At 41.1% G+C, this 18,569-nt stretch overlaps 1 protein-coding gene across 4 annotated transcripts in view; it reads left to right on the top strand.

Annotated features, from left to right (window-relative positions):
- Positions 1-18,569, top strand: part of diaph3 (diaphanous-related formin 3) — a 336,289-nt gene that overhangs the window by 260,105 nt on the left and 57,615 nt on the right. For 2 of the 4 annotated variants that reach the window (XM_063013307.1, XM_063013309.1), the window contains exons 25-26: positions 3,272-3,367; positions 5,136-5,189. In XM_063013307.1, coding sequence (XP_062869377.1) covers positions 3,272-3,367; positions 5,136-5,189 — 150 coding nt within the window. The remainder of the gene's footprint in view (positions 1-3,271; positions 3,368-5,135; positions 5,190-18,569) is intronic. The other 2 variants (XM_063013308.1, XM_063013310.1) reach the window with 1 other exon arrangement.

The raw sequence follows: 18,569 nt of genomic DNA, 5'->3' as shown, positions 1-18,569 counted from the left end.
GTGTCGGAGGGGGCGTGGGTTAGCGCCGTTCTTCTCAATCAGGGTGGGGATTGGCATTGGTGGAGAGGAAGCATGGCGCAATCGGGCAATTGAATGCGCTAAAAGGGAAAAAAAGGTGAGAAAATGCATAAACAAAATATTTTTAAAAATAATAATAATTTATTTCTATTGTAATATTTTGGATTGGATTCCACACTCATAAAGTAATTTTACCACTCTGTCATTCAGCTAGCACGATTAGCCATATTGCATCAATTATTATCATTATTATTGTTATGTATAGTCATTAATATCCAGAATGTGACTGTGCTATGTGCCATGACCCCTGCTTGAATGCATGTCACACTGATACAGAAGTTTGCAGATCAGTATATTTTTTGTGCTATTTGTATTAAAAATTTTGTTCTTATTCAGTAATTCCTCAGCCTTCTCCCTCTTTCCTTTTTTTCATCCCCGCACTGTAAGAATAGCTGCTGATTGAGAGCGGCACCCGTTTGACAGGAAGAGGTGTACTGCAATACTGCAACAATTGCTCAGCCAGCCCTGCAGTGCATGATCCAGACCCATGTCATGAACACCTATAGCAGAGTGTAGAGGGAGAAAAAAAAACGTAGATCAATTGAAATTACATCAGATATTTTGTGTGTTGTGTGCAGCCAGCTCTGTCAGGGATTAATAAAATAGGTTATGAAATAATAGAGAAGGCTGAACTTAAACTAAAGTGCACTGTATGGTCAACACTATGTTCAAAACTATGGTCAGGTGTTTCTGTTTGTGGTGATAGATTGAGGAAGCGCTTTTCCCGTTTATCAGGATTGTACACCTGTACACAAAGCATGCTCCATAAAGCCACTACCTGCATCAAACACTTTTTAGAAAACCTGGAATGTCAAGTGCAAGCCAGGCCAGGCCTTGTCAGGGGTCATTCCCTGACTTCACAATGGGCACAAGTTCCTACAGACACTTTAAAATTTTGTTGAAAGTCTTCTGAGAGGAATGAAGACTGTTATAGCTGCAGTAGGTGCCAATTCTATAATAATGTCAAGCACGGTGGCTAAGTGGGTAGCACTGTTGCCTCACAGCAAGATCGTCCTAGGTTCGATCCCCAGGTGGGGTGGTCCCGGTCCTTTCTGTGTGGAGTTTGCATGCTCTCCCTGTGTCTGCGTGGGTTTCCTTCGGGTGCTCCAGTTTCCTCCCACAGTCCAAAGACGTGCAAGTGAGGTGAATTGGAGACACTAAATTGTCCATGACTGTGTTCGATATAACCTTGTGTGAAATTATGAATCTTGTGTAATGAGTAACTACCGTTCCTGTCATGGATGTAACCAAAGTGTAAAACATGACATTAAAATATTGATAAACAAACAAAGAGTGGGATGTCAAACTAGCTTATTGTCAGGTGTCCAAATACTTTTGCTCATGCTGTTCATTTAAGTGAAAAGACATATTTCATTAAGCAGACAGCTTTTTTTCTCAATAACCATGATGCTTAAAGTCCAAAGTTTTTTAGCTTTTCCCCTCAGGCTGATGTGTTTTGTTTCCTTCCACTTACGAACAAATACGAACTACATCTGAAGACTTGCGATTTAAAGATGCCGGCTGATCTCCCATCGACTGTTGTTTCGGGCTGGGCTCCCCTAACCATTAGTCTATCAAATCATGGTAGACATAGCTTAAATTAGGCTTAATCTGAAGTCCACATGCAAAATTGGAGGACCAGCATCATGTAAATGTATTCTGACAATCTCATCTGAATTCTAGTCACCCTGTACTCTTTAGATTGAGTAGGCCATTTGAGGAATCTTTAAACCAGAGCTGTTGCATGGGGTAAATTTGCTCTCACAGCACACAGCTTGGTCGTGTTCCAACAAGTACTTTGTGTCTGGGTCAGGTTCATTACATGAAAGTAAAAATAAGTTCACAACAAAGTTTGTTCTGACTAAAATGTCAGCATACCATTGTACTGAAACCTTGCTGATGGCATTCTCTTCTTCTGTCATATCATCAAAAAATGTTTTTTTGGTTTAGTTTTTACTTCTATCTGTTTGTGGTGACTCCACCTCACCTTTGTTAATGTGTGCCCATGCAGTTAAAAGAACGTTTGGAAGGTCAGGTACTGATGTTAGGCTCGGAGCCCTGGCTTTTACTTGACATTCAACATTATGCAAAAGGTGTTTTATCAACTCAGATCAAAATCAGATCACTTTTACGGTCACGTCACATTAACACCGGTGTGAAAGGTGAGTGAAAGTCTTAGGTGCATAGTCCCTGACAGTTGTACTACACATTAAATACAAAATATACACATTTACTTACATACACTAGCACCATCTGTTCAATATATACAGGTTGTACAGATGTACAGGGTGGTTTGGTGGGTAGCACTGTTGTCTCACAGCAAGAAGGTCCTGGGTTCGATCACCAGGTGGAGTGGAGTCCTTTTTGTGTGGAGTTTGCATGTTCTCCTTGTGTCTGCATGGGTTTCCTCCGGGAGCTCCGGTTTCCTCCCACAGTCCAAAAACATGCAAGTGAGATGAACTGGAGATACAAAATTCGCCATGACTGTGTTTAAAACATGTGAATTGATGTATCTTGTGTAACCAGTAACTACAGTTCCTTTTACACAGTGTGTAAAACATGACGTCAAAATCAAATAAATAAGTAAATAAATAAATTAAGATTTTTTATAGCTGTTAGACATGGGCGTGATGTGTTTGCCTTTTAAATACACAGCACCGTTACTCCATTTTAGAGAAAATCATTTTCCGAAAACCAATTTTTTCTCGTCACCCCTGTCTGCACTGTAAGTCTTGTATGCTGTTCTGTCTGAGTGTTGGGAAACAGAGGGTTATAAAGGATGTTCTGCAGTCAATACTGATTTAATTCCAAGCTTGAACCCAGTGTGGCTCTATTCTGCCTGAAGGACTGTAGTGTCTATGGGAACCTTCTCCTCTTCGAAGGCCCCAGCTGCAGAACGGCCAATGGCTTCAGGTTAACGACCTCAACTACGGATCCATTTTACGAGAGAGCCAACAAATGCTGTGGATTTGTTTAGAGCGAAAGGCTGCCAGATGATGAATGAGGCGGTTAAGGGCTTCTCTGCTTCTCAAATCGCCCGACTTTCCATCTTGATGTACTGTCCAGGTTCTGGCTGCTCGAATCTCTGGGGTTTGCTATTGTAATTCTCACTCAAGGCTACTAAAGCGAAATAGACAAGGATTTTCCCACTAGCATCTGACGGGTGTATTGTTTTATTTTCTTCTCGCTATAGAAAAGGATGAGACTGGAGTGATGGACAGTCTGCTGGAGGCGCTGCAGTCCGGAGCAGCTTTCAGAGACCGGAGGAAGCGAGCACCTAGACCTAGAGGTGAGTCTTTTTTTATAATGTCTCCTCTGCTTTTCTCCATCATTCTCGCTGTACTTCTCGTACACTGACATACATCGTGGACGTCTTCAGGCTTTCCCCAGTAATTCTCCTGTACAGAATCCGTTGTTTGTCCTGTTCTTCATCCCTTTATGACCTCAAGTAGGTTTTACTGTCTGTATAGCAGATACGGGGCCTCCGGGACGTGTCTAGATGTAAAAAGGTAAGGGGACACTGGGGACGAGCACAGTGTCCGCTCTCGTTTTATTATGACCGCTGTCTGGTTTTGAGGTTCATACTGGCTGGCTGATGTCACAGCTGGTTACAGAGCCGAGTGCTTTTAGCCGGCCCTGCTCTTATCGCTCTGACGCCGCACTGAGTTCATACCACCCGTCCTGATGACGCTGCCACCTGAGAACACACACACATTTAGAAAATCAAAGCACTCGAATACACACACTGGCACGGTAAAATATACACAGGTAGTGTAGAAATAATTCCAATTTATTGTCATTTTCTTTCATACATTTCAATGCCACCATCCATGGAGCAGTGTTCTTCTAAGAGGGCCTATTTAACAGGCAAAGGGTTTCTTTTATTCTTTTATTGAATATTATAGGGTGGTTCGGTGGGTAGCACTGTCGCCTCACAGCAAGAAGGTCCTGGGTTTGATTCCCAGGTGTAGCGGTCCAGGTCCTTTCTTTGTGGGTCTCCTCCAGAAGCTCCGGTTTCCTCCCACAGTCCAAAGATATGAAAGTGAGGTGAATTGGAGATACAAAATTGTCCATGACTGTATTTGACATTAAACTCGTGAACTGATAAATCTTGTGTAATCAGTAATTACCTGTCTTGTCATGAATGTAACCAAAGTGTGTAAAACATGACGATAAAATTCTTATAAATAAGTAAATATTACGCTGCTCCAGGTCATCACATTAGATTCTGCTTACTAGAATTAGAATAAGTCGTTGTCCAATCATGGACATCTTTCCGGTTCTTTGTTTGGAAAGGTGTGTCTAGCACCCCCTGTTGATCTGCTTAAGGAATGTGCACAAGCTGCTTTTTGAAATAAGCCTTTGGCTGGCGCTACATGTTTTAGAGACAGCACATGCCAGCGTTCACCTTTCTGGATTGGTAGATGTAATGTATGAGGGGTATGTCAGCCAGTAGGTATGAGTTGGGAGTGACTTATTGAGAGAAACGTGCCAGTCAGACTCCAATAACAGAGAAGGATTGTTCATGTGGTAGAGCGTACATAAATCAGCTGTTCGAGCAGTCTTTAATCCTAATGACATTAAAAAACTTAAAATTCTTATTAAAAGCATAGAGACACTGGAACATGGCTAATTATTGGATATGTGCGTTTTGTGTTCCCCCGAGAGCAAAAGTACCTTAATTACAGCATAACTGCAAGTTTAGCTTCTCTAAGGCTTTAGGTTTGGGGAATAGAAGACTATACAGGGACTCAATGCAACCTGGCTGCACGTATCCCAGCTGAAAGCACAGAACCTCAAATCAGTTCCCCACTGACAAAACACAATCGCCTTATCACCTTTCTATAGACAGTGATTAGAATATATCTGAGCAAAGTGGATTCAGCCCCCCTGTTAAGAAAGCCTACACTTCCTAACCATTCTAACAAACCGCCGAGCAATCATACGGTCTAGCCGAAAACGAGGCACAATCGTTCTTCTGTAGTGCATTATATTTCTGTGTGCGCGTGTGTGTGCATTTCTGTACATTCTTATGCCTTTTCTCTGATATTCCACAGACGAGCCGACTCAAACGGTCAACCACAGACCAGTCCTGAAAGACTGCAACCATGGTAAATGACAAATATAAAACGGCTCTGTCTAATCAGCCTGCTTGGCTCATTTCATCACTTTCATTCACTTTCTCGTTGATACCGCAGTCTAACCTCAGTCCTCCTTCATTAACTCCGTGCCGTTAGTCTTTTCCTGTCTTTGGCACCATGTGTACGTTATAAGTTTTGCTTTCGCTCCTCTCACATCTAGGTCTGCAGGAAATTGAGATTAATAAAGCCGCTGCTCAAATGTATGCTAGGCTTAGTAACATGATACATGCTTGTTCCTTAAGCTGGTAAAGAATTTGTCTTTATAAACACTGTTCTTTTAGTCAGTGTGACACATTTTCCCAGCATGCTTTGCTTTGTTTTAATTGAGATTGCATGTCTGGTTATGCATTACACTTTATTAGATAAAGCACGCTGCCAGCATGTTATCATTCTTCTGCTCTGCTTTTCTTTCTTTAAGTACTATCTATTGTTTGACTCCAGCTAATCATGCATCCAGTCATAGACTTTCTAGTATTTCTGGCCATGATTGCCTTTTGGTGTGGGCGCTTTTGCTTTGCTGCGGGGAAATTGTTGCTAATGTGCAAGCATTAACTCTGATGTTAATGTGTTCTGGAGCTGCCCAGAGACTTGTGTATTGCCCACCTGTCAATGACACTTGACATGCAGTCTGTTGCTTGAGATTTATTTTATTGGCCTGGTAGCAGTGGGAGCAGAATTATTATTAGAACAATAATTTAAAAATAGGACAGGGACAAATATTTTTACAGCATTTTAAATAATAGATAAGCCGAGATCTATAAGTCTTCTACATCTTCACTTTGGAAACACTGTGTACACTGTGTACAGACCGTGACAGTGTACCAGTGTTGCTCGAACCAATGATGCCAGTGCTAATACCGCAGATATGCTCAGTGATTTGCATCATCATCACCCAAATGTGTCAGCTACTGGAGCCAGTACAGATCATGAGTCACAATTGCTGGTTCTCTCTGGATTTAAACAGACACTCGGTGTCCAACTGGCGAAACAAGTAACCCGCACCGTGGGCATGTTTATAGCTGTTTGCTGAGAGCATGTGTCATAAAAGCTTCGGCAGCCCAGCATAATAAGTATGCTTTATTGATGTATGTAGAATATATCTCATATTTAACTGTCCATTTAACCTCTATGCTTAAGGCTAGGCCGCCTGGCCTATAAATAATTTTTTTCCTTGGTGAACATTGTGCAGAAACATGAGAGTTAGTGTTATACTATATGGTTGTTCAAAAAATTTAAACACAGTTTTTATTTTCATGTAGTATTTATGTCATTTCCTAGCTTTGGCATAGTGTCATGCACTGACTTTCTCATAGGTCTGGTTTTTGAACTCTACTATAGTCTGAGGAAGAGCTTGACCTAGTGTGCAGTCGTTCCCAAACCCATCTAACCTCCTCCCCACTGAGTCAGCCAGCCCATTCTTGGGTTTTGATTAATTAAAGTGGTAGGGCTGGGTTTATTAACCTTTTTTAGCTAATGACCCTATTTTAAAAGCTGGAAATTTTCCCCACACCATCACAACCTTACCTGCTTTATTTTTTCAGCATGAGTGGTAAAGGACTTATTAAAGCAGCATAGCTTGTCTCTTGGTATGTGAGACGGCTCTCTGGCAGGTGAAAAGATGCGGCTGGTGACTCCCTAAACGTCAGGTGGGACATTATAGTCTGCAGCTGTCCTCGGTCAGGGCGGGGACGGTTCATAAGGTGGAGAAAGTTACAAATAGGGAATTGGAAATGCTTGGAATACATGAATGAATGAAATATATCAGGCTGATGATGCGTTAACATCCATGCCTGTCGAGTTTCTCTTTCTAAATTCTTTATATGATATTAGTGGGTAGCACTAACCCCTCTCCCAAATCCCACCCCCACCCCTACCTTCAAAAGTGGTCCCTGCCAATAAGAAATGAGTTACTTTAGTCTCTGACTAATACCAAGCAACTGAGACGCCAAGTCAATTTGGACCATTTGCTTTTTATTGTGTTTGTATTGACCCCTTAAACCTCTTCATGTTTGTCAGATAGGCAAATCATCTTGGTAACGTTTCCATACCCATGTAATTTGGCAGTATGTTACAGTGTGTAATGACTTTTTGGTTAAATCTGGAGAAAGCACCCTGTAACCAAACTTGTCAGCTTGTTCCTTGTCATCTATTTCTACTATCGTGTCTTCGTGGGGACAACCAGCAGAATATCGTCCTAATTCCCATCTGCTCATGAAGCTGCTGAAGTACTAATGAATCTAAATTTAGTTTTCCAATATCGTCTATGGCAGAAATATTGTGCATCATCGGCACAAGATGAACTACAACGACAGCCTCATCAGGGTCGCACCATAATTGCTATTGAGGCACTTAAATAATTAAGCTGCAACCTTATTAGCCTCTTATTGCTTTTAATAGGAGTCTGTGCAGCTGGTACCTCAGCATTCATAAATACAATTACTAAACACTGAGTTCCCACTTCCCCTGATAATACTTCCCTTTTCTAATACTTTCTGTCCTAAATTTCATGCTTTGTTCATCAGACAGGAACAAAAAACGATCCAAGACAAACGAAGCCTGTGATTTAAAAGTAGTGGAGCGACGAGAAGCACAGTGAGTGTGTCCCGATGTGATCCATCAGTCTGGCTACCGAAGCTTCACATTGTCCTCTCACACCTCCACTGGCAAAATGAAATGAAGGGCACGTTGCATTCTGGGATGCCCAAACCCCTAAAGGCTCTTTGGTCCTCTCAGGACAAAGAAGTCTGTCCTGACTGTCCCCCTGTGCTCTAAACGTGGCCTGGCTGACTAATTGAGCCCCAGGCTTTGCTGTCTCTGTGTAGGCCTCTGTTCCGGAAGGGCCCGGCACAGACCCGGCAAATTATCTCTCATGGCCAGACCTCTGTCCCATTCATCTTCATTTTCACCCTGCCATCTGCTTTTTAAATAAAACTCTGCAGTGTCACCTGTACACACTCAGCATGCAAAGGCCTCTGGCCCGGTCCCCTTGGTGCCATGCCTTGCAGCCTAAACTTAATTACTTGTTATTTGCACAGTGCTATGGGATGCGCCCGCCTCTCTCTGGAGATTTCTGTCAGGTAGAAGATTTTCTGCATGCTTGGCCATGTCACTTTATTATCTTCAGTATCTGTGCGCTTACATCTGAGTTAGCAGTGTACAAGTTCTATCTGAAATATGTGGACACCTGACCATAAGCTTGTTGGACATCCCATTCCAAAACCATGTGCGTTGATATAGAGTTGACCTACCATTTGCAGCTGGGCCATTCCACCGAACTGGTTTCGTTTCCATCCTCAGGACATTATATAAGACATTTCAAAATAAACCCCTGATTACTATAATGTAACGTTTCTGTCCTAATGGGAGCAGTCTTTTTTGGGATGATTATGCCCCCCTCTGCTGGCATCACTGAATGGTTTAATGAGTACAAAATGATCAGGATTCCCAGTTTTATATCATACTGTTACTGTACAAGGATTCTTTATCTATCAGACTTTAATCTGTAGGTTCTTCTCGGCTTTGTCGTTTATCTTCTCTCATCATTAGGAGACTGAATATCAGTCACTCGGTCACAGACTTGGTGGCTAACAGAAGGGTGTGGGAGGAAGTTTGTCAGCTTCACTCCGCCCGTTCCTCCCGTGCTCTTTTGTTTCTCCGTGCTGTAAATACCCCTTAGTAATTGATCTCTTGGGCTTTGGTGTTTCACACTCTAGTGGCACACCAAAGAGAATTAAAAGAGAAACTTCTTCATGGAGAGATGCTGTAATTAAGCACAAAAGCTCTGTGAAGCGGTCAGCATGGAGAAGAGCCATTAGTGTGGTGGGTTACAGTTCTGGTGAGCTGTGTGTGTGGGTGTGTGTGATTGGGAGTGTGTGTTTCAGTACAGAGGACCTGTGGCAGACTGATGGGATGTGAACTGAATTGAAAGACACTCCACCGCTTCAGGGTGTGGGTGTGTGTGTGTGGCAGCTAGAGGTTTCCTGGGATCAGCTGGGCTTCATGTGTAATGTGCTTGTGGTCATTAGGTTCCTCTATTGAGTACTTTTGTGTATCTAAACAAGGCTGTTTGCTCACACAAATGTTTGGTAGATCCAATAAACAAGCGTATTTGCTTAGGGTTTTTTAATCTTAATTTTCATTATTGTTATTTTTATTATTTTCCAATTTTCCTCCCAATTTAGTCATATATTGCATTCCGCTTCCTCTCTACTGATCTTGATCTCCACTTCTGATTGAGGAGAGCAAGACTGACACACTCTCCCTCCGACACGTGTGCAGTAGCCGACTGCGTCTTTTCACCTGCACGAGGCAAGTTCATATGCGGATCAGCTTTGTGTACGGAGAGCCACACCCTGTTCACGTTATCCCTCGAGTCTGTGCAGGCGCCATCAAGCAGCCAGCAGAGGTCGTAATTGCCTCCCTGTCCAGCTTCCCACCCTGTATGAACAACAGCCAATCATTGGTTATGTAGCCGCCCACACCCGGCTCTGGTGTGCCAGCGTGTTTTACCACTGCGCCACCTGATTTATTTATTTACATTTTTTTCTTTTTTTATTAATTAATTATTTTATTTATTTATTGAATCTTCTTGATTCCCTTGACTATACTTTGCTTGCTGTTTTTTTTTTTTTTTTTTTTTTTTTTTTTTTTTGAATTTGTCTTTTGAATCACTTAACATTTTTTTATTTACATTTTAATTTTTAAAAATTAAAAATGTATTTTTTCTCTTTCTTTTGTTTCTTTCTTTCCTTATTTGCCTGAGACTCGATACAATGTATTTGAGATCCCAGTTCTGGTTCCAGCGTGTGTTTATACCCTTGCGCCACCTGAGCGGCTTTATTTATCTAGTTTTGACTGATCCTCTTATTTATTTATTTTTTTTTTTACATTCTTTTTCATGTGTTCTGACTGTCATTTTGTTCTTTGTCTCTACTCACTTTCTTTAATTAGTATCTCTGGCTGCTTCTTTCTGTCTTTGATTCTGTGTATTTGTGTTTGTTTCCTTTTGTTATTTGGTTTCTATTTTCCTTTAACTTTACCATTTAATTGATTTGAATTTGAATGCTAATCCTTTCCTCTGATGGTTTGATGAATTGTTGGAGCATCTCTCTCTCATTCTGATCTCTCTGATATTGTCGGTGTGAACGTGGGGCAGCTTGAGAGGCAGGTCAGTGGAGGTGATGCTCGTTGGTCAGGAAGGTGGTATCAGTGAGGGTTGGTTGTACTGCGTTGTTTGATGAATCCGGGTGATAATGAGCTTCATAATGGATGAAGAAAAAGCAGAAGAAGCAGAGAGAATGTTAGTATAGATCATTAGCTGCTTCTGTATATAGCTGTGTGGAACAAGTTCTCTTTACTGAGGTCTGTCTATAATGAAAAACTGAATGGCGCTCTGGATTCAGCTCCGACTGGAAACCCTTCCCCTTTTACCAAAACTATTAAGCACGATAACCTTATTAATTCCTGACCTCACGATGTAACATATATTTTGAATTAGAGCTTGAAATTGATTTGCAGCCGGGCAGGAAAGGTCAGCAAGCACTCGGTAAATTAAACCCTGCGAACGTTCACAGTCGGATGAGTGAGAGAGCACAAAGCGCTGCTAAAGGTTTGTGTTTAATGGACACATGAAATGACCTACTCTGTTCTTACTGGACGTATTTCCCCTTTAGCTGAAATAGTAAATGCTAAGCTGTTCTTGTGAAGCATTCAGTCAGTTACTGTACAGTGTTTAAGCTTTTAGGTTTCAGATGCAAATTTGGTAACAGATCTGATATGAAATAAAGTGAATGTCAGTACTTTAAACTTAAGGTAACAGTGTTCAGCCCTTTCCTTCAGTGTTTTCTTCAAAGCCATGCATTCAATACATGCATTTAAACCTAACAGCGCTCTGTACTGATTGGTTGAATGTTGCCTGTCTTTTTTGTTCTGCATATATCACACCTGCAAGTGTAAGGAAAAATGAACTGAATACCTAAAGCAATAGAAATGCTTTTTATTTGAACGCTTACCCATCCTGCTTCCACGTGCCAGTCAAAAAGAAAGAAAACAGATTGCCATGATTTACCATTTATACAGATCACAGTATTTCAAATACAAAACATCTGTGTAGGTAAATTTTTTGAACCTCATGCAACAGGTAGGAACTTTTTATTTAGTCATGTTAAAAGCAAAGAATGGGCAATGTTTTACAGTGTACAATATACCACTTGTATATGACAAGTCATATGCCCTTCCATAAATACTTGGGGATCACATGATAAGGCTGGTTCATTTGATCAGGTCAGGTGGTTTTATTTAAGGTTTTTAAACGATTGGCCTGTTGTTCATATAGGGGTGGGATTAAGCCGGATAGGGGGTCTCTCTCACAACTAATGCAATTACGACCTTTGCTGGCTGATTGATGGCGCCTGCACAGAGGCGGGAAAAAGTGCTGTCAGGGTGTGTCTCTCCGTGCACAGTGCTGATCCGCATTGCACTCGTCAAAGTGTAGGTGACAAGATGCATATGGCATGCTGCCCACGTGTCGGAGCTTTGTTCACCTCAATCAGAGCGAGGATCGGCATTGGTGGAGAGGAAGCATGACGCAATCGGGCAATTGGACGCGCTAAAAAGGAGAAAAAAGGGAGAAAATGCATAAAACTCTATATATATATATATATATATATATATATATATATAAGGATGTTGAATCTCACACTACCCTAACCATGGATGTAAAATGTTATCATCATATTATCTTTAAAAGCAAAAGATTACATTTAATGATGGTTTTCAAGTTTGTATTAAATAAATTGATTATTCTTTTTAAAATGAACTTAAACTATTTTTTTTTTATTTAACTTATCATATAATCTCATACAATCTAATTTTACAAGATTAGCTTTTTAAAAATCATTTTGAATTTCTTTTCATTTATTTGTCATTAAGCCATTGTGTTTTTAAAGTTCCTCAAACTAGGAGAATACAATAACAGGTCAGACAAGCTACAGCTCCTCTCCACCTTCACCGTTTCTATTAGCCTGTTAGAGCTTTCTCTGTTTCTGGGTCTGCACCTAAATAAATGGAATATCTGCTAGCGAGTTTAGTTTAGGTAATGCCTCTTGGATGTGATTGTTGGAATTGGATGCTCTCTTACATTAAATGAGTTATGTGGAGGAAATGAGCTTTAGTTGAGAGTTTTTGCAATAGCTCAGCCTTTATGTCCTGAGGCGACCTGTGCTATTAGAGACACAGAGAAGCTGGTCTGAGAGTGTGCTAGTGTGTGCCTGAAATATGAACTTTCCCAATATGTTCTAGTGTCAAAGTAATTGCTCCTGTCTGTTTTAATAGCCTTTAAGAAACAGTGGTGCACAGAGACCTAGCCAGCCAAGACTACAGATCTGCTGCTGCAGAATCCCAACACTTCATTTCACCAGGGCTTTAGGAACACACTCTGCTTTAGTCTGTAAACACACACACACGTTCTGCAGCATATGTAAATACACTGAATAATACTTCTTATCAGTAGACAGTTTAGCCTGTATACAATCCTGCATCATTAGCACAAAGCAGGTGGTTGTTTAAAGTGTGTGATGACTTATATTATTATACAAATATAAAACAAATGCAGTATACGCTGATCAGTCATAACAATAAAACCACCTCCTTGTTTTTTACACTCTTTGTTAATTTTATCAGCTCCACTTACCATTTAGAAGCACTTTGTAGATGTACAATTACTGACTGTAGTCCATCTGTTTCTCTACATATCTTTTTAGCCTGCTTTTACCCTGTTCTTCAGTGATCAGGACCCCCACAGGACCACCACAGAGCAGGTGTTATTTAGGTGGTGGATCACTCTCAGCACTGCAGTGACACTGACATGGTCGCTCATCTGTTGCTGCTGTTTGAGTTGGTCATCTTATAGACCTTCATAACTGGTCACGTGGCTCTGTTGGCTGGATGTTTTTGGTTGGTGGACTATTTTCAGTCCAGCAGTGACAGTGAGGTGTTTAAAAACTCCATCGGTTCTGCTGTGTCTGATTTACTCATACCAGCACAACACACACTAACACACCACCACCATGTCAGTGTCACTGCAGTGCTGAGAATGATCCACCACCTAAATAATACCTGCTCTGTGGGGGTCCTGACCATTGAAGAACAGCATGAAAGGGGGCCAACAAAGCATGCAGAGATGGACTACAGTCAGTAATTGTAGAACTGCAAAGTGCTTCTATAAGGTAAGTGGGACAGTGAGTGTAGAAACAAGGAGGTGGTCATAATGTTATGTCTGATCGGTGTGTATATATATATATAAAGAAAATAAAGGACAATCACTGTACGTGTTTTATTAAAGTAAAAATGAAAGACTGGAAGATGTTCAGACAATAGAAGGTTACAATCAGTTAAATTCAATAATACCAACAAAGTGCATTTCAGTGCTGTATTGAAGTGGCACTACAGTGTTTTTGGGGTGGCGAATGAATTCATTTTATTTCTTCATTTTTTTCAACAGAACCAGAATAAAAGTGGTGCATAACATGTCTATGCCCATATTACTTTAACTTTGGAAATTTTCAATTTGTCACCACAATGCATGTATTCACGCTGCACAATGCACAAACAGTTAGTTTTCCTTTAGCTGCATTCATTAAACACACCTACATGCACCAAATCATATATTCATTAAGAACGTATTGGGCACTCACTGGCCCACCACTGCTGAAATCTCAAGCTTTCAACCTCAAATCTCAGCTGTGCTGTTGACCTGGCTGGGCATTCACACAGACACAACTGGCTATGCCTGAGGAAAAGGTGTTGAATTGGGCGCATTTGTGCTGTTGCAGGTTCGGCCTCTGTCGGCTGGTCAGAGTGTCTGCATGAGCGATGGTGATGATTTATTTATGGATAATAATACTGATTTCTCATGCACGATACTGTTCTTTATACGATCCTGTTTCTGGCAGATGAACAGACACAGTCTGGCACTATGCACATATGAGAGGGGGAGCGTGGTAGTCTGCGGCATGGCAGAATAAATAATGATTGGGGAATTCAATACAACTAGCTTTGGAGGAGTAGGGCTAAAATAGAATAAGGTGTGTCTGTGTGCCTCACATTTAAACATGCTGTCTAAGAGTCCTGTGTAAATGATTTTTTTCGTAACGTTCTTGTATATTTTTTCATATGCAGAGTCACTTCATAACACACCTTGACTAGCACACGGCATTGTAGTCTAAACAGATTTCTGCAGTAAAGTTTGGTCAATAATTATCATTACAAATAAAAATCTAGTCATCACAGATTGTAGGAACATAGCAATCCATGTAAATGTTCATTTTTGTGTGTTTTAGATTTTAGAATAAATCAAACATTTTCAAGGTTATCCCGTTTACTGGATGTCTCAACGGTTTTTATTCGAGATTCCCATCATCGCTGAAGGACCCTGCCTCATTTATTTCTTTTTTTTTTTTCTCTCTAGCAGAAGTGACAGAGGCGGAAAAAAAGAGAAAGCAATAGTTAATCACGGCCTTTCAGAGAGAACGAGAGAGCTTTTCTCTCTTCCATCCGCTCTCTAATTGATGCTACATGTCATTGTTCTAAAAGTTGGACTGTCAAAACTCTTGATTTATTGGTATTTCGAACCCGTACATCATCTACACATCACACACAGGCACAGACCTTGTGCATTTTATTAGGATGAGCGATTCATTTAAAAAGTGCCTGTACAGGAACACTGACTAAACCCGCTCTGTGAAATTCAACACACCTTTTTATACTTCTCTAAATCTAAGCACACACTCAGACAAATCTGGTGACACAGGCAAAGATCAGAATGTAATCCTTTAAAAGAACGCAGGACTGGTTTTTATACAGTGTGGATGTGTTAATGTCAGTCTCTGGAGCTTTTTTCTTTAATACTTGTTCTTGGTTTTATTTGCTCTCCCACTATAAAGTTCTCCCACTCATCTTTGGTTTGCTTATTTGAGAAGGTGTGTGTGTGTGTGTGAGAGAGAGAGAGAGAGAGAGAGAGAGAGAGAGAGGAATTCCAGTGTGGTTAGCGGTGGAAGATACGTTCTATGGTGATGATACGCTAATTAAAGCCAATGCTGCAGAAATGTTAAATGTTAATGCACGTTCATGGGAGTGTTTCTGTGTATGCAGATGTATGCGATGCCTGTTGCTAATGAACACAGGGTGTGAGCCCTCATGGGTCTGTTGAATAACTTTAAACCACAGGAGCATTTCGCTGGGAGCTCCGGTTAATGAGCATGCTGATGTAGATAAATAAACAGGTTATTAATCCTGCTGACAAGCCCTGGAAATTTATGTACAGACAAAATTGTCTCTGGTTATGGTCTTTTAGCTTTAACACTAATCTATGTTCCTTTATATTTATGTTTTGTATCCACTTGTTTCCACACCAACACTGATCATTTGTGATAAATGTTTTTTTAAGGGCGCTCAGGTGGTGCAGCGGTAAAAACTGCAAGCACGACAGAGCTGACATCTTAAACTCGTTGGTTGGAATCCTACACGAACCATGATTGACTTGTTGTTTAAGGGAGGGTGCCAGAGGGGATGCCTCATAACTGATGCAATTACGATCTTTGCTGGCTGATTGATGGCAAATAATGAGGATCAGGGTTTGGCTCTCTGTACACAAAGCTGATCCACATATGAACTCGTCTTGTGTGTGAAAAGATGCAGTCGGCCTCTGCACATGAGTCGGAGGGGGCGTGTGGGAGTCACAGCTCTCCTCAGTCAGAGTGGAGGTCAACATCAGTACAGAGGCAGCGTAATGCAATCGGGTAATCTGATATGACTAGCCTGGGAGAAAATTTGGATAAAAATGCCAAAAAAAAATGTTTTTTTCCAGCAACATGAGGCGTATCAGTTAGGGATAATAAAAAAAAAAAAAGTTGTGTGGCATTTATGCAAATAATAATTGAACTGTTGTAAACACTATAAAAACTGTTTGTAAAAACTGTTGTAAACAGACTTTATTTTGTCTACACCAGTGGAATTAAATTGGAAAGAGGGCGGCACAGTGGCTAAGTGATTAGCACTGTCGCCTCACAGCAAGAAGGTCCTGAGTTCGATCCCCAGGTGGGGCGGTCCGGGTCCTTTCTGTGTGGAGTTTGCATGTTCTCCCCGTGTCTGCGTTGGTTTCCTCCTGGAGCTCCGGTTTCCTCCCACAGTCCAGAGACGAATGCGATTGCGTTCTCTGCCGGCTGATTGGAGGCGCTTACACAGAGATGGGAGGGGGTGCCCTTAGGTTGTGTCTCTCCGCATGCAACGCTAGGTGGCGCCAAACTCGTCAATGTGTGGGTGGCAAAGATGCATCTGGCTGCTGCTCGTGTTTCGGAGGGGATACGGGTTAGCTTCAATCACCTCCGTCAGGGCAGTGTTCGGCATAGACAGAGAGGAAGCCCGATGCTAATTGAACAATTGGATGCGCTAAAAGGGGAGAAAAAGGGGTAAAAAATTTAAAAAAAATTTAAAAATCCTAATAAACAAACAAACAAGTTGGAAAGGCATGTCCACCTTTAAGTATTGAAAGCACCAGGCCTCTGATGCCCTAGTACACACATGCCCAGCGCTTTACCTCATTGTTTTACCACATTGGACGCTCTCGGCCTATTCAGAGCAGCTTAAGCTTTACATCAGGTCTCTAAGTGCACTGCGCTTTATTCTTTTCTATTTCTTCATGATCTGTTGCTCATTTGAGTTTCTTCTTTGCTCCTACGCCACTTCTTATCTCTCTTACAGCCTGGCTCTCTTATTCTCTCTCTTTCAATATGTGTTTCTTTTACATATGGGTTGACTATAAAGTGATCAGAGCTTTGGAATTCATTGTTTTCACTGTTCGTTCTTGTTTTCTTAAAGAGTTTGAACACTGGACAATATTACCCATTGACCTATCAGGCTATTTACAGAATTCAGACAGGTCTTCAGGAGACCATAGCTTTCCGATTTCTCTCCATTCCTTATTAAAGGCAGCGCATTAACAGCCTATTCATGCCAAAAGCACTTCTGAACCACTTTACATCTTACAACCATTTAGGAAACAGACACCTGTCAAAGTGCTTTTGTCATTGTACTTACATCCATCAAAACTTGACCTATCTATTCTGCTTCGGCTTTATTCTAAGTCAGGTTTTATCCTGTCATTTTAACATTTAGGTTGGCCATGTGAGGGTTTTTAAACCATCCATGCCCTAAAATGTAGAGAAAATCCTGTATTACCTAAAAACTACTTAAAAACATCTTGGATAACCAGTGCAATTACATTATTTTCTCCAAATATATACTGTTCAAGCAAAATGAAGCTTTGAACATACTATTTCTCTTTTACTTTCTATATTTCGATTGGTTAGGAAAGGTTTTCTCTGAAGTTGTGAAAACTGCGGTGCTATGTATAGTTATATGTTAATAAGCTCATTTCAATGTGTTACTTGCTTATCATTTTCTACTAAAACCTCCTTTAAAGGGCATGTTAGCTGGGTGCTCTGGATCATTAAATGTAGTTAAACAGTAAACAGATTAGAAAACATGACAGCAACAGTCTGATGTAAAGCCGCTGCTTGTAGCTAATTTGTTTTCCTGTAGCGATAGCGCACCAGACTTCCAGCAGTAAGATCCGTGTAAATGGATGCGCAGGACAGCTGATTCTCCGTGGTTAAGGCTCCAGAGTGCTGTTTGGAAGGTTGTTCAAATCCCAGATTCACTCAGGTATCTCTGTTAGGCCCTGGAGCAAGACCATTAACTCTACTGTTCCGCTCAATTGAAAGTGACTTTGAATAAAAAGCACCTCCTGAATGAATACATCTAAATTTAGCTCAGTGTATGGATTGAGACTTGGCTAGCCGTTGCTTGTTGGGGTCCCTGCTGGTTTAAGCTGCTGTCTGTCACCTTGCAGAAGAAGAAGTGTATCTGTACTTGCTGTTTCATTTTCTGTACTTGCTCTTTTATGTGGTCTGGCTTTTGTAGTGCTGCTGTCTCGGCACTGTTGTGGACACTGGCTTGCAGGCTTTGTCTATTAAAAGGACTGTTGTTCAGAGAGCTACATTTCACATAGTTTAATGTCTTTATGTTTTAATTATGTTTCTATACACACACCATGTAAACAAACTGTGTGTGTATAAGCTTTCTAATTACTGAATTCATGAGTCTGTCTGAAAACCTAGCGAGCCAGGCAGCTTTTATTTTTTTGCATTTTTCCCCCTACTCTAGTCGTATCCAATTACCCGATTGCATCACGCTTCCTCTCTACTAATATTGACCTCCACTCTGACTAAGAAGAGCCGTGACTAACACACGGACACGTGTGCAGAACCAAATGCGTTTTTTCACCTGCACGAG

This window comes from Trichomycterus rosablanca, chromosome 17 (genome assembly GCF_030014385.1).
Source record: "Trichomycterus rosablanca isolate fTriRos1 chromosome 17, fTriRos1.hap1, whole genome shotgun sequence".
Classification (NCBI taxonomy): Eukaryota; Metazoa; Chordata; class Actinopteri; order Siluriformes; family Trichomycteridae; genus Trichomycterus; species Trichomycterus rosablanca.
Note: the sequence above shows the minus strand (reverse complement) of the source record. Positions and strands in the feature narration are given on the sequence as shown.